This window comes from Oncorhynchus mykiss, chromosome 16 (genome assembly GCF_013265735.2).
Source record: "Oncorhynchus mykiss isolate Arlee chromosome 16, USDA_OmykA_1.1, whole genome shotgun sequence".
Taxonomy (NCBI): Eukaryota; Metazoa; Chordata; class Actinopteri; order Salmoniformes; family Salmonidae; genus Oncorhynchus; species Oncorhynchus mykiss.
The window spans coordinates 22,455,342-22,477,493 of NC_048580.1; the positions used below are offsets into that span (position 1 = coordinate 22,455,342).

A 22,152-nucleotide genomic window follows, 5' to 3' on the forward strand; every position below is an offset into this window, starting at 1 on the left:
TGTGCTTTTTCTTTCTTGTCGTTCTCGCCATCCTGTCCTCTCAGCCTGTTTTTGTGCATGACTTTTTGGTGTTTGGGAGTATGCATGGTTGCATTCAGTTCTTCATTCATTTACAGTTCATGTTCCCACGTTCGCACATGTAGTGATGGCACGCTGGATATTTGATCGTTTCCTCGTCCCATTCGCCCTTTCTTTCCTTCAACGTGTATTATAATTATGTGTGAGTTGAAATATCAGGGGGAATAGAGACCATTTGACTCCTTTTAGTTTCACCATCTATTCACCGTTGAATATGCATCTTGTTCAGTCACTTTATATTCACCAGTTTTGATTTTTTTCCCCCGTTTCATTATATTTAGTTATTTTCCATTTTCACCCTTGAGGTCACCCTGAAAAAGCACAGTGGGAAGCTTGGGACAAAGCTTTTCAAAAGATATGAAAATATATCAAATCTATATTGAGATGGGAATGAAATTCCCAGGTTTTTCCTCATAGCCCCAGAGATGTGGTTCACCGTAACTGTGGGGGTAAATAAAAGATGATGTCACTAATCAAACTGTCTCATCAATCTTTTAAAGAGCGGCACCTCGCCCCCCTCCTCCTCACCACACAGAGCGCCATGGCAACGTCTGCATAAGCTCAACCAAGACCTGCAGAATGATCTGGAGGCCCAGCGACGCAAACAGGACCTGGCCCAGCACCAGGTGCAGACTCTGAGGAGGAGCTACACCGATGCCCAGGACGCCATTGGACGCCACGAGGCTGACATCCAGGCCCTGCAGGCCAAGCTCAGCTCTGCCATGGCTGAGATCCTGGCCAGCGAGCAGGCCGTGGCCCGCATGAGAAACGAACTCAAGCTGGAGCAGGAGCGCTCCCGGGAGCAGGAGGAGGAGTGGGTGCGCAGCGACGCCACTTTGCGGGTCCAGCTAAGGGACAGCGAGGACAGGCTCCGGGAGGTGGAGGCCAGCCTTCTGGAAAGGAGCCAGGCCCTGAGGCATCTGGAGCGCCAGCAGGCCCTGCAGAGGGATCACCTGAGGGAGGTGCACAGGCTTCAGGAGAGGCTGGCGGAGGTGACAGGCCGGCTGAGCGCCACCGAGCAGGGCCAGGCCCTGAAGGAGGAGCGCCTGAGGACGGAGCAGCGCTCCCTGCAGGAGAGCCACGAGAGGGAGAGGCAGAGCCTAGCCCGGAGGCTGGCTGAGGCCGAGTCTGGGCGGGCAGAGCTGGAGGAGAGGCTGCTGGAGGCGGAGCAGCAGGTGGAGGCTCTTCTGAGGGGGATGCGCGCCTCGGATGGAGACGAGGTCAGGGAGGAAGTGATGCGGCTGCAGGAGGATTTGGCCCAGACAACGGATGTGGTGGAGACCCTGAGGGAGAGCGTCCGCAGGCTGGAGGAGGAGAAGGGCCGGCTGACCTGCCGCTGCCAGGAGCTCCTCAACCAGATCTCTGAGGCAGACCGGGAGGTGACCAAACTCCGTAGCCGGCTGGAAACCGAGGAGGCCGACTACTATACACTGGAGCACTCCTATGAGAGGGCATCGGAGGAGTTCCAGAAGATCAGCCGTGTGCTCCAGGAGAAGGAGGAGGAGATACGGCAGACCAAGGAGATGTACGAGAGACTAGTGGAGCGCAAGGAGGAGGACCTGAACGAGGCCCTCATCAAGATGGCCGCCCTGGGTAGCAGCCTGGAGGAGACTGAGCAGAGGCTTCAGGCCAGGGAAGTGCTGCTCTGCCAGATGGACAAGGGCCTGATGGGCCAGAGCGAAGCCTGCAGTGCGGAGACGGACCTGCAGGCCAAGCTGGTGGTGGCAGAGGACCGCATTGCAGAGCTGGAGCAGCACCTCAATGCCCTGCAGCTGGGCTATGCCGATCTTCGGATGGAACGCCAACGAGCCCAAGAGGGGGCTCTCCATGCTCGGGAAACAACCAAGGAAAGGGGCCAGTCGTCCTCCAACTCCTTGCCAACGAACACAGACTCCTCGCTGACCTTTGACTTGGGTTCCAAGGTGAAGAGCTCCTCAGACAGTGACGAGTCTCAAGCGAAAAGGCAGAGGATACGGTTCTCCAGCATTCAGTGCCAAAAATACATCCAATCAGAGGACCTGGAGACCAGTAATGCAGACAACACTTCCTCAGACATAAGCGAAGAGATTAGCCAAGAGATAAGCCAAGACTTCCAACTGTCCATGGAGACCAACTCTTCCGATATTACATTCCAGTACTGCAGCGACCCAGAAAAGTTTATTTCCATCATAACTGCCCTGGAGATCAAGCTTCTGGCCACAGAGGAGAAGCTTAGAGACCTCACCCAGAAGCTTGAGGAGCAGCGGGTGGACCAGCCAGAGGGTCTGATGGAGGGACAAGGCTCCTGGGCAGGGACTGATTCAGAGCTCCAGGAGCTCAATGCCAGACTCGAACAGGAAGAGGGACCCAGCAGTGCCCTCCCTGGTCCAGTTAGTCAGATTACAGCTGCTAAGCACCAATACGCCAAGGCCCTAGTCTGTGTAGAGTCCAGTAGGGAGAAAGTCAGGGGTATTCTAAGTAGTCATTGCCCGGGCAGTACAGGGCTGCAGCTCCACACTTTGTCTGAGATCGAGAATGAGTTAGTTAGTGCAACATTGTACATTAGAGAGGGCGGGATGACATGGAATGAGCGCCCATCAGAGGTCACACAAAGTCCAGCCCAAGAGATTCACAAGAGCAAAGCATCGAATGAGGAAACGATACGACTCTTTGCCAAAACACTGTCTTTTGAGGCAATGGTTTTGAATAAGATGGCTTTTTTGATACAGAATCCAGACTCGGACCTTTTGCAACGTCTTATCGAGATATGTAGAGAGACTGAGACCATCAAAAGAAGTGATGGCGATTGTGTGGCAATTGTTTATGCAGACGTCTTGACCAGGAAGCTAATGTTAGAGAGTGCCTTCTGGGCCGAGGTGGAGAAAATGGAATCCCATTGTGAATTGATGCAGGGAGAAAGCTCCGATGTTAAGTCAACAGTGGCTAGTATGTCCCTTGAGGCTAATGTTACTGTTATCTATAACACCTGTGTCAAAGCTGAATTATCACACTCTCTTCAGAGTCTTAAGAGCTTTTATGAGGAGAAGTTCAAAATGCTCAAAAGGGAATTGGCCCAAGCCCATGGGAGCTTACAACAAAGGGAATCTGCTTTGAAAGAGATTATCCAAGCTCCCAAAAGACTTGATTTGACAAAAGTCCTTCAAGACGTCAGTAGTGAGTTTGGCTTTAGTGAGGAGCAGAGTTTAGCTGACGTAAGTGAACTGACTCCCTATATGGAGCAGATTGAAATGGAGGAGGCACAGGATTTGGCTGAGGAAGTAGTGGATAGACACTTAGTGGGAGGCGTGCCATCTTGTAGCGTTGACTCTGTTGAATCTCTGCAAGTTGGGCGAGACAACTTGGCCGCTGAGCTAGAGAGACAGGCAGCTATCCTCCACAGATTTTCCCAAGCGATTGAGAGCGGCAGCCATCCTGGCTTAGCCAATATTATCCAAGCAAACTCAAGTTACCAATCCACCCTCAACCTCACGGGTGGCTCCCTTTGCATGCGTGAGGCGCTTATCCAGGCCCAGGTGGCCTACGTAGCCTGTAGGCTAAGAGCCGACCACGAGCGGGACCTGGTCCGATATCGGCAAGCTGGCCATAGCATGGACGTACTTGTCCAGGAGCATGCCTGCACTGTTGGTGCCATTCGGGAGCGCTACGAGGCCTCCCTACAGGAGGAGCGCCAGGGCTTCACGTGTACAATGGCCTCCCTTCAGGATGAGAACCAGGCCTTGAGAGGGGAAATGGGCCAGCGAGTGGAACAGCTCTCCCAGCAGCAGGAGCGACTGGCTCTCCTGGAGGAGCGCTTCCACAGGGAGACCGAGGAGCTGAGGCAGAGGCACCAACTGGAGCTGAGTCAGGCGGAGCAGGGCCGGGCCTCCACCGAGCTGGCCCTGATGGAGACCACGGCCGACAGCCAGCGGAAGCTGGAAGTCCTGCTGGTGGACATGGACACCATAGAGGAGCGCCACGAAGGCCACCTAAGGAGACTGGAGGAGCAGTTCCAGGGGCAGATCCGAGAGCTGCAGCAGGTCCACCAGGAGGAGATCCAGAGGCTGCACGCCCACTACACAGAGACCATCCGCTCCATCCAAGACCAAGAGGATAGCGGAAGCAAGGGCGATAGTAGCCCTGAGTCGGGCCACTCTCAGTCTCCACTACCCGAGGAGGTCACCCCATCCACTGAGCAGGCTTGGCCCATGGAGGAAGAGGAGCAGGGTAAGGGGGAGGAGGGTCAGGCTAGGGTGGCGACGGACCCCATGGTAGTCCTGAAGGACAGGATCCAGGAGCTGGAGACCCAGATGGACACCATGAGGGACGAACTGGAGACCAAGCATCTGGAGGGAGATGTGGCCAGCCTGAGAGAGAAATACCAGAGAGACTTTGAAAGTCTAAAGGTTTTTGTTCCTCCTTTCTTAACGTCGTAAATTGTAGTCTTCATGTGGTAAGACCAGTAGTAGAGCATGACTGAATAGTTGGTTGCGATGGTTGTTATAATCAGTCAAACTATGGGAATTGCAAACATTATTATTAGAATAATTTGTTATATTCTTGGGTCATTACATATGAAATCAACTGAAAAAATCTCCTGAGTGGGGGAGGGGGCACTCTGATCCAGAAATGGCACTACATCCATTTCTCCCATGGCCAAACATTCATGGATACATTTGTAGAATGTGGTAAGGATGATTTGATGATTTCATATGGAACTATCCAATTAAATATTAGTTTGATCTACAACATAATTGTTATCCACAAAGTAGCATACGATACAAATGACTTCTATTGAAATGCAGCATTGTAGTCACTCATGCTTCAGAACCATACCTTTCTCCCGGTTACTCTATAACCATAATATATAACCCCCACACAGACAACAATGCCCAGTCTCTGTAACACGCAACATTATGTTTAGAAAGATACTAAACGCTGAACTATGAACATATGCTGTTTTTAGTATCTGAAACCAATTGCAGAAATGTTGATACCCATGTTTCTAGAAAGACGGATTCAAATCTTATTCGATGTCCTCTTCTTTGCCCTGATAAAATTGGCTGCCTTAAACACACTCCCTCATACTAACATTGCTTGGCTTCTGATCCCAAAAAATGCTTGCATGACTTTCTCAGATGTAATTCTGCTTGCACTGGTAAATAATTCACCATGAAGACTCGTCAGAGCACATAACACAAATGGGACTGACGTCTCACAGACCGTCCCAAGTTAGATTACTCCGATCGCTTGAGCATACTAAATCTCATCATAAATCTGGTAAGGATAAGGAAGCGTTCTTCACTCAATGATTTAAGGCCTTAATAGCATACTACTACGCCGTGGGGAGCTTTAAACAATGCCAACAGTATTATCCCCTTCTCCCACAGGCTACGTGTGAGCGAGGCTTCACAGCCATGGAGGAGACCCACCACAAGGTCGTCGAGGACCTCCAGAGGCAGCACCAGAGGGAGGTCTCCAAACTACTGGAGGAGAAGGAGAGGCTACTGGCTGAAGAGACCGCCGCCACCATCGCTGGTAAAGATTAGCCCCTGCATTGGCCAATCCCTAGTGTTTGCCAGATTTGGTTGGCTTATTTTTGCAGCCTACAATTGTAATGACTCTGACCGCTAGCTTTCTGTGTTCCAGCTATTGAGGCTATGAAGAACGCACACCGAGAGGAAATGGAGAAGAACCAGCGCTCCCAAATCAGCGGACTGAGCACCGACATCGACGAGCTGCACGAGCAGTATCAGTAAGTCCCTATTTTGGTTGGGAACACAACTGGTACGTAGCAGACAATGGCAGAGATTTGAATGACTGTAGTGAGCTCTATATAGAGAGACACTCAACACCATATGTATTTGAACAAATGTGTCATATGAGGCAACAGTACAGAATGTTGCCTTTTATTTGAGGGTATTTTCATACAGTTTTGTATCTTTTTAGCCTTTTAGAAATGAAAGTACTTTATATATCTAGTCCCTACATTTGAAGGTCATACTTTTTGGTCAAATTCACTTATCAATGGTGGCGCAAGACACTGCATCGCAGTGCTAGCTGTGCCACCAGAGACTCTGGGTTCGAGCCCAGGCTCTGTCACAGCCGGCCGCGAACGGGAGGTCCATGGGGCGACGCACAATTGGCCTAGCGTCGTCCGGGTTAGGGAGGGTTTGGCCGGGCGAGGGTTTTTCCTTGTCTCATTGCGCACTAGCGACTCCTGTGGCGGGCCGGGCGCAGTGCACGCTGACCAGGTCGCTAGGGGCACTGTGTTTACTCCGACACATTGGTGCGGCTGGCTTCCGGGTTGGATGCGCGCTGTGTTAAGAAGCAGTGCGGCTTGGTTGGGTTGTGTTTCGGCGGACGAATGACTCTCGACCTTCGTCTCTCCCGAGCCCTTACGGGAGTTGTAGCGATGAGACAAGATAGTAACTACTAAAAACAATTGGATACTATGAAATTGGGGTGAAAAAAGGGGGTAAAATTTAATTTAAAAATCTCTTATTGTATATTAAAGTAGTAAATTGTTTTAGTATTTGGTCCCTACAGACACTACAGATATCCTTACAGACATTGACTACATCGTTGCACACAATGACTGACTTTACAAACGTGTTGGATGCCTTTGCAGTATGTTTTGGTTGTTTCTGATTATGTTATGCCTAATAGGAACTGAAGGGTGAATAATGTTCTGTGATTTGAGTCACTTTTATTGTAATTAAGAATAGTAGATGTTTCTGAACACTTCTACATTATTGTGGATGCTAGCATGATTAATAATGAATGAATCGTGAATAATGATGAGTGATAAAGTTAGACACACACAGATCAGACCACCCCGCCCCCTGTTGTTGGTAATGGTGAGCGGTTAGCATGTTTTGTTGTAACCTCTGTTGTTGGTAATGGTGAGCGGTTAGCATGTTTTGTTGTAACCTCTGTTGTTGGTAATGGTGAGCGGTTAGCATGTTTTGTTGTAACCTCTGTTGTTGGTAATGGTGAGCGGTTAGCATGTTTTGTTGTAACCTCTGTTGGTAATGGTGAGCGGTTAGCATGTTTTGTTGTAACCTCTGTACTTTTCTCACTCATCATTATTCATTGTTTATTCATGTTTTTTCTTAATCATTGCGTTAGAAGTGTTCCAAAACATCTTAGCTCTTCGAAATATTAATCTACTCATTTAGAGATTGGAAAATGTTATACTGTTTTCAAATTAAACAAAATACAGGTAACTGCTAAAAAGAACAGCTTCATTGGCCTCATGGTGAAACACCTTGCCATAGATTCTACAAATGTCCGGAACTCTATTGGAGGGATGCGACGCCATTCTTCCACATGAAATTCCATAATTGTTTTGTTGATGATGGTGGAAAACGCCGTCTCAGGCACCGCTCCAGAATCTCCCGTAAGTGTTCAGTCGGGTTGAGATCTGGTGACACACACACGCAAACAAACCCTTTAAACCCCCTATGCCCCTTTGAGACCCCTCTTTCAAAGTCACTAAGAACTCTTCTAGGCATGGTAGCCAAAATGCTGGGCAACTAGGCATTTTTTATACATGACCCTAAGCGTGATGGGATGATTTAATTGCTTAATTAATTCAGGAACCGCACCTGTGTGGGAACCATCTGCTGTCAATATACTTTGTATCCCTCATTTACATCCTTTATTTTGGCAGTTACCTTTTTACCTTGCTCTAGTTATTGCTTTTTAGAATTGAATTGTTTGTTATAATTACTCCAGTCGTCTTTCTCCATTCAGTTCCTGTTGGGCAAAACATAACCCAAAACAAACAGCAAATGCATTCCATGAGTTTGTAGAGTCACAAGCTTGATGTCGTCATTGCGTGCTAGGAATATGGGACCAAATACTACACTTTTAACCACTTTAATACACTATAAGTGGATTTGTCCAAATACTTATGACTTCTTCAAATGGAAGGAATAGATACATTGTGCTTTCTTTTATAAACGGTAAAACAGATGTTTGAAAATACCCTCAAATAAAAGGTGACATTCTGTACTGTCAGCTCATGAAACATTTGATCTCAAATCAAAAATCGTGGAGTATAGAGACAAGTTAAAAAATGTTATCTTCACTTTCCAAATACATAGGGTGTTTGTCTACTTATGGGCCCATATACACTAATCAATCAAAGCTGACTTGTATAGCTAGACCTTTTTACTGATGCATTTGCCGCAAGGTGACAGTGGCAACTGGTAAAAGGTCTCCTCGGGGAAGGGGGTTGTGTATGCCTTCAAAGTATTCACACCCCTTGACCTTTACCACATTTTGTTGTGTTACAGCCTCAATTTAAAATGTATTAAATATAAATTGTTTGTCACCGGTCTACACAGAATAATAATGTCAAACTGGATTTCTGTTTTTTTATTTTCTTATTTTTTACAAACGTGTTAAAAATTAAAATCTGAAATGTCTGGAGTCAATACGTATCAATCCCATTGTTATGGCAAGCCTAAATAAATTCAGGAGTAAAACATTTGCTAAACAAGTCACATAAGTTGCTTGGACTCACTTTTTGTGCAATAATAGTGTTTTAACATGATTTTTGAATGGATACCTCATCTCTGTACAATTAATTATCTGTAAGGTCCCTCAGTCGAGCAGTGAATTTCAAACACGAAGACCAGGGAGTACGGCCTCAGAAAGTAGCCTCAGAAAGTAGGGCACCTATTGGTTGGTAGATTTTTTTTTTAAAGCAGACATTGAATATCCCTTTGAGCATGGGGAAGTTATTAACATTTTGTATGGTGTATCAATACACCCAGTCACTACAAAGATACAGGCATCCTTCCTAACTCAGTTGACAGAGAGGAAGGAAACTGCTCAGGGATTTCACCATGAGGCCAATGGTGACTTTTAAAACAGTTTAATGAGTTTAATGGCTGCGCTGGGAGAAAACTGAGGATGGATCAACATTGTAGTTACTCCACAATACTAACCTAAATGACAGAGTGAAAAGAAAGAAGCCTCTACAGAATAAAAAATACAAAGTGTTATGTTTGGGGCGAATCCAAAACAACACATCAGAGTACTCTTCATATTTTCAAGCATGGTGGTTCAGGATGGCTCAACAACATTGTAGTTACTCCGGAATACTAACCCAGTTGACAGTGTGAGAAGAAAGAAGCCTGTACAACAAGGAATACTGGAAAAAATGTGGCAAAGCAATTAACACTTTGTATTCAGAACAAAAAGATGATGCCGACAGACATGGCAGCTCTGCTTCTAGCTCCTAAGCAACTTTGCAGTATTTTTTTTTGTGTGTGTTATTACTTACATTATTAGCCCAGAATGTTTTTTGTGTTACTACATACAGCCGGAAAGAACTTTCAGATATCAGAGCGGCGGTAACTCACCAGCATTAAGACCAGGAATACAACTTTCCCGAATTGGATGCTTTGTTCGTACCCCCCTGGGCAATTGAACCGATTCCAGAGGCTGCTCCAAGATGGCGTGCACACCATCTACCGCTTCCGGGTATGTTATTCGCTTCAGTATCCGGACAATAAAGTAGATGAGCTTAGGGCGAGGATCTCCTTCATGAGAGACATCAGGGACTGTAACATACTCTGTTTCACGGAATCATGGCCCTCTCCGGATATACTGTCCCTGTCCATACAGCCAGCTGGGTTCTCAGTACATCGCACAGACAGGAATAAAGAACTTTCTGGGAAGAAGAATGGCGGTGATGTGATGGTGATAACGTACAGAAACCCAACCTAGAATACCTCACAATCAAATGCTGACGGCATTACCTCCCAAGAGAATTCTCTTTGGTTATAGTCACAGCCGTGTATAATCCCCCTCAAGCCGATACCACTACGGCCCTCAAGGAACTACACTGGACATTGTGCAAACTGTAAACCTCATATCCTGGAGATGCATTTATTGTAGCTGGATATTTTAACAAAGCAAATTTGAGGAAAAACGCTACCGAAGTTCATTGACTGTAGTACTCGTTGTTGGCCCCTAAGAGTGTACAAAGCTGTTATCAAGGCATAGGGTGGCTACTTTGAACAATCTCAAATATAAAATATATGATTCCATATGTGTTATTTCATAGTGTTGATGTCTTCACCAATGTTCTACAATGTAGAAAATAGTTTTTTTTTAAATAAGAAAATCCATTGAATGAGTAGGTGTCAACTTTTGACTGGTACTGTACATAGACATGGAGTCACTGGTCACTTTAATAATGGCACACTAGTCTGTTAAATGTCTGCAAACTACTTTACCCATTTCATATCTATATACTGTATTCTATTCTACTGTATTTTAGTCATTGTCAGTCCAACATAGCTCATCATAATATTTATATATTTCTTAATTCCATTATTTTACTTTTGTGTCTGTTGTAAATTGTTAGATACTACTGCACTGTTGAAGCTAGGAACACAAGCAATTCGCTACATCCGCAATAACATCTGCTAAATATGTTTGTGTCACCAATAACATTTGATTTGAATTGTTTGGGGAAAATCCAATACAAAATATTACGGAGCACCACTTTCCATATTCCACTTTCCATATAAGCATAGTGGTGGCTGCATCATGTTATGGGAATGCTTGTAATTGTTAGGGACTGTGGAGTTTTTCAGGATAAAAAAAAAAAACTGAATTGAGCTATGCACAGGCAAAATCCTAGAGGAAAACCTGGTTCAGTCTGCTTTCCACCAGACACTGGGAGATTAAATCACCTTTCAGCAGCACAATATCCTGAAATACAAGGCAAAATCTACACCGGAGTTGCTTACCAAGAAGACAATTAATGTTCCCGAGTTGCCTAGTTACAGTTTTGACTTAAATCTGCTTGAAAATTGATGACAAGACTTGAACATGGTCGCCTAGCAACAATCTTGACGGAGCGAAAAGAATAATGGGCAAATATTGCACAATACAGGTGTGCAAAGCTCTTCGAGACTTACCCAGAAAGACTCACAGCTGTAATCACTGCCTCAGTTTTTTTGTATTTATTTTTTTATTTAACTCTAACATGTATTGACTCAGTGGTGTGAATACTTATGTACATTCGATTTCTGTATTTCATTTTCAATATTTAATTTAAAAAAGATGTTGCTAAAAAATATCTAAACATGTTTTCACTTTGTCATTATGGGGTATTGTTTGTAGATGGGTGAGAAATATATTTTCTTAATACATTTTTAATTCAGGTTGTAACATAGCAAAATGTGGAATAAGTAAAGGGGTATGAATACTTTCTGAAGGCACTGTATGTACACGTGACTGTGTCTCAGGGAGGAGCTGCAGTCGATCCAGAGGGAGCTGGAGGTGTTGTCGGAGCAGTACTCTCAGAAGTGTCTGGAGAATGCCCACCTGGCCCAGGCCCTGGAGGCTGAGAGACAGGCCCTCAGACAGTGTCAGAGGGAGAACCAGGAGCTCAACGCACACAACCAGGTACACACAGAACACGGTTTCCGTTAGCCGGCAATTGTTTACCGGCCAACAATGACTGGGAGAAGAGAAAAAAAAAACATTGCCAAATTACGCTTTTTGTTCATTGATGGAAATATGAGTCATGTAAAGATTTTACTGAGTATAAGGAAATCAATCAATTTAATTAAATTCATTAGGCCCTAATCTATGGATTTCACATGACTGGGAATACAGATATGCATCAGTTGGTCCCCAGATATATATATTTTTTTAAAGGTAGGGACGTGGATCAGAAAACCAGTCAGTATCTAGTGTGACCACCATTTGCTTCATGCAATGCAACACATCTCATTCACATAGAGTTGATCAGGCTGTTGATTGTGGCCATTGGAATGTTGTCCCACTCCTCTTCAATGGCTGTGTGCTAAGTTGCTGGATAATTGCGGGAACTGGAACATGCTGCGGGAATTGTGGGAACTGGAACATGCTGTCGTACACAATCCAGAGCATCCCAAATCTGCTCAATGGGTGACATGTCTGGTGAGTATGTTGGCCATGGAAGAACTGGGACATTTTCAGCTTCCAGGAATTGTGTACAGATCCTTACGACATGGGGCCTTGCATTATCATGCTGAAACAGGTGATGGTGGTAGATGAATGACACGACAATGGGCCTCAGGATCTCGTCACGGTATCTCTGTGCTTTCAAATTGCAATAGATAAAATGAAGTTGTGTTAATTGTCTGTAGCTTATACCTGCCCATACCATAACCCCACCACCACCATTGGGCACTCTGTTCACAACGTTGACATCAGCAAACCGCTCACCTACACAACTCCATACACGCTGTCTGCCATCTGCCCGGTAGGGTTGAAACCGGGATCCATATGTGAAGAGCGCACTTCTCCAGCGTTCCAGTGGCTATCGAAGGTGAGCATTTGCCCACTGGAGTCGGTTGCAGTGAGGCCGAACTGCAGTCAGGTCAAGACCCTGGTGAGGATGACGAGCATGCAGATGAGCTTCCCTGATACTTTTTTTTGACAATTTGTGTAGAAATGATTTGGTTGTGCCAACCTATAGTTTCATCAGCTGTCTGGTGGTGACTGGTCTCAGATGATCCCGCAGGAGAAGAAGTCAGATGTGGAGGTCCTGGGCTGGCATCGTTACACATGGTCTGCAGTTGTGAGGCCAGTTGGATGTACTGCCAACTTTGGAGGTTTATGGTAGAGAAATGAACATTAAATTCTCTGGCATCAGCTCTGGTGGACATTCCTGCATTGCCTTGTGTGGCAAAACTGCACATTTTAGAGTGGCCTTTTAATATCCCAGGCACAAGGTGCACCTGTGTAATGATCCTGCTGTTTAATCAGCTTCTTGATATGGGCCACCTGTAAAGTGGCTGGATTATCTTGGCAGAGAAATGGTCACTAACAGGAATGCAAACAAATTTGTGCCCAAGATTTGAGAGAAATAAGCATTTTGTGTGTATGGAACATTTCTGGGCTCTTATTTCAACTCATGACACGCTTTACGTGTTGCGTTTATATTTTGTTTAGTATAACTGTAAAAAATATAATTTAGCTATTTGATTTAGAATTTTAGCACCCTTGTTGGTATCGTTTTGTTGGGGGGTTTGGGACCCCTGTAGGTATCACTTTTTATTTAATTTTTATTGTTGCTTGATAAAATAAGGAATTTGGCCTTTACTATTATACTGTAGCCCATGGAATACATTGAATAAAACGTTAATAAGTGGCAAAACAGAGTCAAAAACTAAATCATAAGGAATAAGGTTTTGAAGTGTCTTTCCTGTATCTAGAAGAAATCTTATTTTGCCACAAAAACTACATCCATACTTCCATTATTTTTTTTAAAAACGGTACCATTTACATTCAGACGAGTCCCGTGACACTTGTGGGGGTTGTAGAGCAAAACGGAGAACACCATGGTGTTAGATTTTAGCCTAAACAGTTCGGACGCTACAGACAGAAATTGGCACATCAACAGTACCGACTTCAGACGAGTCCCGTGGGGGTTGTAGAGCAAAACGGAGAACACATTCGTGTTTGTGAGTCATCTTTTCATTGGTATGTAGACAACGTTGAGATTGAACTTCACTCAGCTTTCTAGAGTTTACCTTTCAGTTTACAACGCCATCCACGTTTCGTGTACTGTGGGAATTGTGCTCGAATCAATGCAATATAAGCCACTTTCAATGTAACATACCGAAAGAAAATGAACTATGCAAGACCTTCTTTGAAGGCAGAGCGCATTGGAGTAGGATTCTGTTGCATTGATATGCACTACTCAGGCCCGTACTCTGCACAGACAGGTGAGCCATAACCAATCAGAGCTGCAGTAGGCCTAAATGCAAATAGCCATTGCCATATATGGATTTGTGCCATTCACCTTGAACTGGACTGTGTTTACAGTATGAGCGGTCACGAGTAAATGTGCTTGTTTTGAGGTCAAAGCGAGAGCTGCATGTAGCCACCTGTGCACATTTGTTCATATTCAGTGCTAGTTAGTGAGGTTTTTTTATGTCTGAAAAAGGTGGTGTGGATATTTTGAGACTCTTGATTACGCTAAGTAGCCAATAGAGGGTAGCATGATTTGTCTGATTCGCTGTAATAATGACATAATAATGCATTGTATTTTGTAATGCGATTTCTTGCATCAAACAATGCAACATGTTCAGTCACCACCTTATCTGAAGGACAAGTGGATCAACAGGTTTAATGGAATGTAGGCCTACATTAAACACCACACATTTGCTGCTTCAGTAGGCTGATTGATAGAACAGCTTTTTCCATGCTAAAATGTTATGGGATGCATTTTCTCCATTTGTTTTTGATGGTAGGCCACTCTGGATGGCCTACATTATGATCAAATAGCCACAGTAGCCTACTTGGCTGCTGTAACTGTCATTTAAAGCGGGTACAGCCTCAGTGTTCACAGACGAGTTGCGCGGAATTTTCACAATGTTCGAGTTTGCGCTTAGCAGACCTGAAATTTGCTCAGTGACACAAACATTTTTGTTTGAGGGAACATTGTTTTTGTAGTCCAAAATCGTTAGGACGCTGCAGACGTTTTCTTTCAAACACTGCTGTGGCTCGGTCACCTTCCGCCGCAGATGTGCATGCAAATATCAGATCTCTAGTTTAAACTGACGGGTTTTGATGGGGATTGTGTGCTTGTTACTTGTTATGCATGGGTTCGTCAATAGATTTAAGGATTAACAGAAATGAATGTAACCAAATGATGGGGATTAATGGTACCTTTGTAATGGAGAATGTAAAAAAAATAATAATGTTTCATCGAAAGGCTAAACAATGAATGTGCGAGAATTGGCGGGAGACAGCTAAGCCATGCTGGAGAGAAACTGACCTATATCTTTGCCACACACCCCTCCCCTTCTTGTCTCAACATTTTACATTATACTCGCACATATTTTAGATGCTTTTCACTGACAGCCGCAACTGATTTCTGTCATTCTGAGCACCGTGGGTAGACGCCCTAATAGGTTATGCACCCAAATGCAGATGGGTCCGGGAAATTCCAATCTTCCCAGTCAGGTTGTCCGGCGCCTAACAGAAGCCCTGACCCATACACTGTGTGATCCTGTTGGCCTTGAAACCTGTCCGGATGCCCCAGTTGAATAATGTGAACTCTGACCTCTGTGTGACCGACCCATAGGAGCTGAATAACCGTCTGACTGTGGAGATCACACGCATGCGCTCCTGCTACAGCGGAGAAACGGCCCTGTCACCCTTCACCCAGGGCAAGGACCTCTATGAACTGGAGGTACTGTACTCTCCGTCTCACACACACATTGGCCACACTGGTGTTCTATATTTGATGTCTAACTTTATTTACTGTACATCTCAATTGTAGGTCTTGTTGCGTATCAAGGAGTCCGAAATCCAGTATCTCAAACAGGAAATCCATTCGCTGAAGGATGAACTTCAGTCTGCGTTAAGGGTATGGAAAAACACACTCTTATCCTCGATCTTTTCTATCAAGATCATGTTAGTTATTCTAAACACTGTTCTTTGAGGACTAACCTTTCGATGTCCACCAACAATATAACCTGGAATCCAAAATATTTTGCTCCGCTTCCTCAGTGTTTCACTGAGCCGTAGAAAATCAGTTTGGGTCCCAGGCTACCAAAAAAAACACCAAGTTTGAAGTCAATGGCTAAATAAATGTTTTTTTCCCCACTCTTTTTTTTGTGTGAACAGGATAAGAAATATGCCACAGACAAGTACAAAGACATCTACACAGAGCTCAGCATCGTGAAGGCCAAGGCTGACTGTGACATCACCAAGCTGACGGAGAAGCTACTGGTTGCCACGGAAGCACTGGGGGAGAGGAACGTTGATGGGTCGGCTACCCCTGGATATGGTTAGTGGGAAACCATAACCCTCTTGGACCCCTATGCATTTTAGAGTTACTTGCAATGTCTAAAAATGGATCAGGTTGATGTGGGGTGGGGGGGGGACGCTATGACGATGATTAATTAATGTCCACACGCCTTTTTTTCACCTAATTTTGTTTCTGCAGATATCATGAAATCGAAAAGTAATCCAGATTTTTTGAAAAAGGAACGATCGACTCTCTCCAAGCAAATAAGAGGTGTTAGATCAAAGGTACGCTAATGTGGACATTCCTGATGCAGAAATCCCCCCCGGGGTTTAGTTGTAAATTCAAAAATATTTGTTCACCATTTTAGAATCGTGCGAGCGTGTGCACAAGTGAACGAGTGTAGGTGTGCACATATAGATTACTGCTGTTAGTGTGTGTTTGCTTACGGGTCAGTCCGTCAATCAATCGTGTTTTATATGTGGTAAGCTTGTCCTCCTGTCTTCCCACATCAGTCCGTCACTGAACAGGTCATCTGGGATAGCTGACACCCCCCTTGAGGGGTGATTCTCCCCCTTACCCCAAGATGTAGGTATAGCATGTCCTTGAGTGAGCATGTCCCACCCCAACCACACAGCATGTTGCGCTCTATTACCTTTGCCTCTCCTCTATGCCCCCCCCCCAATAAAACTGGTGAAATGAACTTTCACTTGATGTAGTACAGCAGAAGGTAAGACATGCAGGTCTTTCAGAGTAGTGAGGTCTGCCTTGCAGGAGCATGGGTTCTTCAGTGCCTAGAATGAGTTCAAACAGAAAACACAGCAACTACCCCATCTCTGTTTTGGTAAAAAGCTGAGGAATGGGGCAGGAGAAATGTAACCACTTTCAAATTCATAGATAGGGCTATGGATGCAAGGACTGACCATCCATGAGATCAACATTATAGTTTTAACCTTGAGGCTTTAAAAAAAATATATATTGTACCTTTATTTAACTAGACCAGTCGGCTTATTTACAATGAGTCGGCTTATTTTACAATGAGTCGGCTTATTTACAATGACGGCATACTGGGGTTAACTGCCTTGTTCGGGGGAAGAACAGATTTTTACCTTGTCAGCTCGGGGATTCGATCCAGCAACTTTTCGGTTACTGGCCCAACGCTCTAACCACTAGGCTACCTGCTGCCCCATGTTAACTATACAGTGTTTGTTTACAATAACAGAATTTACAAACATTGGATTAATAAAATAGTATAATTTGGGTTCTGACGTGGTACGGTAAGACAGTTGAATGAAGCAGTTGTAAATTATATTATTCGAGAGTAATTAAATGGCGTTATGTCATTATTTTAATAGTACAAAAATGGATGTAGCAATGGCAGATTGGAGCATATCTGTGGACAATGGCTCTAGCGGTTAAATCTTTGGCTAATAACCGAAAGATCGCTAGTTCTATTCCCAAGGTGAAAAATCTGTCTGTAGCCTTGAGCCAGGCACTTAACCCTTATTGCTCTGTTGATAATGGCTGACCCTGGCCGTGACCCCACTCTCCGAGGGTGTCTCGGGGGGACTTGGGATATGCCGAACACACATTTCCAATTCACACATGCGTATGATAGACACGTGTACATGTGAAATAGGACAAATAAGCACCCACCAAATAATTAGTATTACACTTTGCTCCCAGTCCTCTCAAATGTCTTTCCGACCGCATCTTCTCTCCCTCATCATCACCACTGGTTTATGAAAGGGCTGGATAGGATCATCCATCTTGACTCACCTGTCATGTTCTGTAAGCAGTGGTCATGAAGGAAAGGGAACGAGGAAAGGAAGCTTACTACAGTAAGCCTATTGGGGCACAGCAGATGTACGTTTGTGTGTTGCGTGGACAAGGAATTACTAGTCACCTGCAGTAGCTGTGGAGAATACTACGAGTAGGCCAGTATATGTAACGATCCCAGTATAAGCTGGAATGCCATTTTTCTTTGAACTCCTTAAACGCTATCAACTTGGTGATCCCCCTTGGTCAAACCACTGCTTGGGTGTGCAGTTTGGGCTGGAGATGGGGGCAGTGGTTTTTGGATGTCTTTGTAGTACAGTACAAAGGTATCCATGAGAGAACTCACGTTTGTACCACAATGAGCCCAGGAAACTTCTCTCCCTTACCTGGTCAGTCAAGGGAACGTACATTAATTGTGGTGTTCTGTTGAATAACTTTTGTCTGTGAACATTTCTGTTTTTATTTTGTCTGTACGGCACATAAACATGTCACAATGGTTGTTTTTGTGTTGTATGGTTTTGTGTTGTCTTGTGTGTATGTTTGTTGTGTTTTGTCTGGTATGTGTGTTTTGTCTGACTTGCATGACTGTGTGTCATTTAGCATCCCAAACTTCACCAACACACATTGGGTGGTCGTAATCGAGTCCCCATTTTTAAAATGTCTGTCAGAATGTCAACATTTAGATAACATCAACTTGGCTGACATGTCAACTTTAAACCCTACTACCGGTTTCTTTACTGTGATTCACCAACATAACACCCCTAAATAACATATTCTCTAACGGTGAATCGTGGGCTCTTGCCAGGCCGAAAAGTTACACTTGTGGTTATTTATATGAATAATGCTTAACATGAATAGTGTTCTGGCCTTGAAGCCAGACAATATATTGGTTTAAATTTAATTGACACATTTTCTTTCTCTCAGAGCCTCAAAGAGGGACTGACCGTGCAGGAGCGCATGAAGCTGTTCGAAGCGAAAGATTCCAGAAAGATCTGAATATTGTGGACTCTGTTTCTTTTCCACACTTCACTCAAATGAAAATGGCGATCAGACTGCAGAGAGCACGCCCCCCCCCCCCCCCCCCCCCCCCCGCCAGGAAGATAAACATACACATTACAACTCTACCGTGATCCTGGACTAACTGCACCCCGTTCGGGAATAGAAAGTGCTCTGACTTAATTCAAGTTTTTTTTTGTTGTTGCCCGTTTTTTGATTCATTGAAAGCTTTTTAATATGCTACGGTTTCTCATTTACACTGTTTAATTCTGTGAATATGCTTCACGATTCTTGCAGCTGTCAATCATGGCCTTGACGTGTTTAGAGATGTAATACGGTGATAAGTATATCCACTCTCCTGGGAATTTAAATATGTTTTGGGCTGCATTGCAGTTACGAGAGGGCTTATTAAGGCTAGCATTTATCTTCCATTTATGTTTTTGGCTTCTCAGTTTCTTAATCCACTGAAATGCCAAAACAGAGGGGTTTGGTTCAGTATAATAATCTGTCCCAATAGGAATCCGTTGGAATATCTGCTGTAGTGTTTTGTTACCACAAACAACAATTGCTATTTCTAATTATGATGTTGTACGTGTTTTAAATAAGTGGCTGTTCCACTTGTTGTAAATAACTACTGGAAGAGATATGTAAGAGTAGGGTTGACCAGGGATTGTGGTGGCATCTGGTGACTACTTGATTTACTTGAGGAAACAGATTTTTTTTTTGTCTAAAATGTTGGTGTAGTGGCTTCAAGCCAACTATATACCGTGCAACCAAACTTCACGGCTAGGCTACTGTCAAATATTATGGCAAACAACCTAACTCGCTACTGATAACATACGCCTTTTTGTCGTGTGAGGTTTTCAGCCCAGAAAGTTGACCTAATGTAGAGCTTTGCATGACTGTTAATTTGAATTAGTGAATTGATCAATTCCTATAATTTTTCCTTTTGTGTTTTAGTGATTGTTCAGTTTGAGCAGACCTCTCCTCCGTAAGCTTTGCTTTGCTTCACCGCTCTTGTCTTTGTTATTTTTGATGCTGGGAGGGGAAATGTTTAACTGAACATGCCTTTCACTTGGTCCAATGCCCTGACCTCTCTTTAAAACCCCTTTTTATCTTTCTGGCTCGTTTTGAGTTAAAAGATAAACACATTCACAAAACCTGTGCAGCTATGGAAACACTGTATAGTATTCAAAGCACGCCTTGTAAATATACTGTTATGCCACACAGAAGTTGTTTGTGTTACGTTTTAAATCTGTACCTTGCTTACTAGCAACATATACTTACATATGAAAATATATATATGAATATTTTTTATTTTCGTTTGAATGTAAAACGTCAAATAAATTAACCGTTTCTGAACCTTGTGTGATTTGTTCTTGAATGACATTTAGACTCCATTGACACCAAATGTCTGCCATTTTGTTGGATGCTTTTTACTGTTGCAGGGTGAAGGTTCTCCACAGATGTCTTTGAAGTATAACTGCATAACCAAGGGGTTCCTCATCTGGTGAGGTACATCCATTTTTTTTATATTTTTTATGTACTTTTATTTAACTAGGCAAGTCGGTTAAGAACAAATTCGTATTTACAATGATGGCCTACCGAAAGGCAAAAGGCCTCCTGCAGGGACGGTGGCTGAGATTAAAAATAGGGGACAAAACGCATCACAACAAGAGACAACACTACATAGAGACCTAAGACAACACAGCATGGCAGCAACACCACATGACGACAACAACATGGTAGCAGCACAAAACATGGTAAAAAACTTATTGGGCACAGAGGACAGCCCAAAGGCAAGAAGGTAGTGACAACAATACATCACGCAAAGCAGCCACAACTGTCAGTAAGAGTGTCCATGATTGAGTCTTTGAATGAAGAGATTGAGACAAAACTGTCCAGTTTTGAGTGTTTTTGAAGATCGTTCCAGTAGCTAGCTGCAGAGAACTGAAGAGGAGCGACCCAGGGATGTGTTTGCTCTGGGGACCTTTAACAGAATGTGACTGGCAGAACGGGTGTTGTATGCGGAGCATGAGGGCTGCAGTATGTATCAGTGATGTGTCCTATAAGGAGCATTGGTGGGAAATCTGATGGCCAAATGGTAAAGAACATCATTTATTTTATTGAACCTTTAACTAGGTAAACCAGTTAAGAACAAATTCTTATTTACAATGACAGCCTACCAAAAGGCAAAAGGCCTCCTGTGGGGACGGGGGGCTGGAATTTAAAAAATAATAGGGAAGATAAACTTGGGAAATCCTTTCTCTAATCTCTATGGAGGACCTTGATGAAGAAGGAAAGGGTCTGTTATTCTCTTTACAACTAGAAATGGACCGACTGTTGGAAGAGAGAGCAAAAGGGGCATTTGTAAGATCAAGAAGATGGTTGGAGGAAGGTGAAAAAAATACAAAATACTTTTACAATTTAGAACAAATTCTGAATTTACATCTTCATAAGCTTAATATAGATGGCAAAGAAAATGAAAGCCCCAAAGATATTTCAAAATATGTTTCAGAATTCTATGGTAACCTTTATACCAGTAATGCCTGTCCTACTAGTGACATATCTGCCTTTCTAGACTCTGTCAAAGACTATACAAAATTCATAGATGAAGACTTCCAAAAGTCTTGTGATGAAATTATTTCTATCAATGAAATAAATAACAAAATGTATCAGCAAGTTAAAAGAGAACAAATCTCCAGGGAATGATGGCATTATCAGTGAATTCTATAAATATTCTCAGGATGATATTATTGAATTTATATTTCATGTTTTTAAGGAGGCAATTGATTTAGGGGTCCTGCCTGTTTCTATGACACAAGGCCTCATTTCTGTAATACCCAAACCAAACAAAGATTCTATGATGTTAGAAAATTGGAGACCAATCACATTAGTAACATCTCTGTTAAATTATCCCATGGAACTTCACAGAGATTCGACGTGGAATTAAACAAGGATGCCCAATTTCTCCTTTCTTATTTTTATTGGTCACACAAGTTATGTCATTTCATATAAATAAGGATAGTTTAGGGGTATTCAGATACAAGACAACGAGATAAAATGTTTACAATTGGCTGATGACACCACCATTTTTTTTAAAAAAGATCATAATGAAGTCAGGAAAGCTATTGAGTGTGTTAATGCCTTCTTACATGTATCAGGTTTATCTCTGAATATTAGGAAATGTGAATTATTTGCATTGAAAAGATGTGACTTGATCACATATCTTGGTATTACAGTTAGCAAAGATCAGAAAGAAAGGGCCAACTTAAATGTATCTCCTATTGTAGAGAAAATTGGAAAGATATGAGAGATTCTGATATTATGCTTTATTTTGATCCAACTAACATGGACCCTGACTTAAACTATCATTGTTAATTTGTTTATCTTTTTCATGGAAGATTCTTTGTTCATAAAATGAAGTGGGCAGAGAACAAACCCATTTTCACATTATTTAAGAGAGGATTTAAATATTATTTTGAAATGATCAGTAAATGTAAAAACAAAAAAGCAATTCACACCATAAAAGTATTTAACAAATT

At 43.4% G+C, this 22,152-nt stretch overlaps 1 protein-coding gene across 5 annotated transcripts in view; it reads left to right on the top strand.

The window, feature by feature from the left end:
• si:ch73-103b11.2 (putative leucine-rich repeat-containing protein DDB_G0290503) overlaps positions 1–19,969 on the top strand; it is a 106,424-nt gene extending 86,455 nt beyond the window's left edge. For 4 of the 5 annotated variants that reach the window (XM_021565231.2, XM_021565232.2, XM_021565234.2 and 1 more), the window contains 9 exons: positions 579–4,460; positions 5,445–5,592; positions 5,704–5,809; positions 11,331–11,490; positions 15,167–15,274; positions 15,365–15,451; positions 15,712–15,874; positions 16,034–16,119; positions 18,536–19,969. In XM_021565231.2, the coding sequence (XP_021420906.2) occupies positions 579–4,460; positions 5,445–5,592; positions 5,704–5,809; positions 11,331–11,490; positions 15,167–15,274; positions 15,365–15,451; positions 15,712–15,874; positions 16,034–16,119; positions 18,536–18,607 (4,812 nt within the window). In that variant the 3' untranslated portion in view covers positions 18,608–19,969. Of the gene's footprint in view, positions 1–578; positions 4,461–5,444; positions 5,593–5,703; positions 5,810–11,330; positions 11,491–15,166; positions 15,275–15,364; positions 15,452–15,711; positions 15,875–16,033; positions 16,120–16,347; positions 16,421–18,535 lie in introns of all 5 variants that reach the window. The other variant, XM_021565233.2, reaches the window with a different exon arrangement.
• Positions 19,970–22,152: the final 2,183 nt, after the last annotated feature.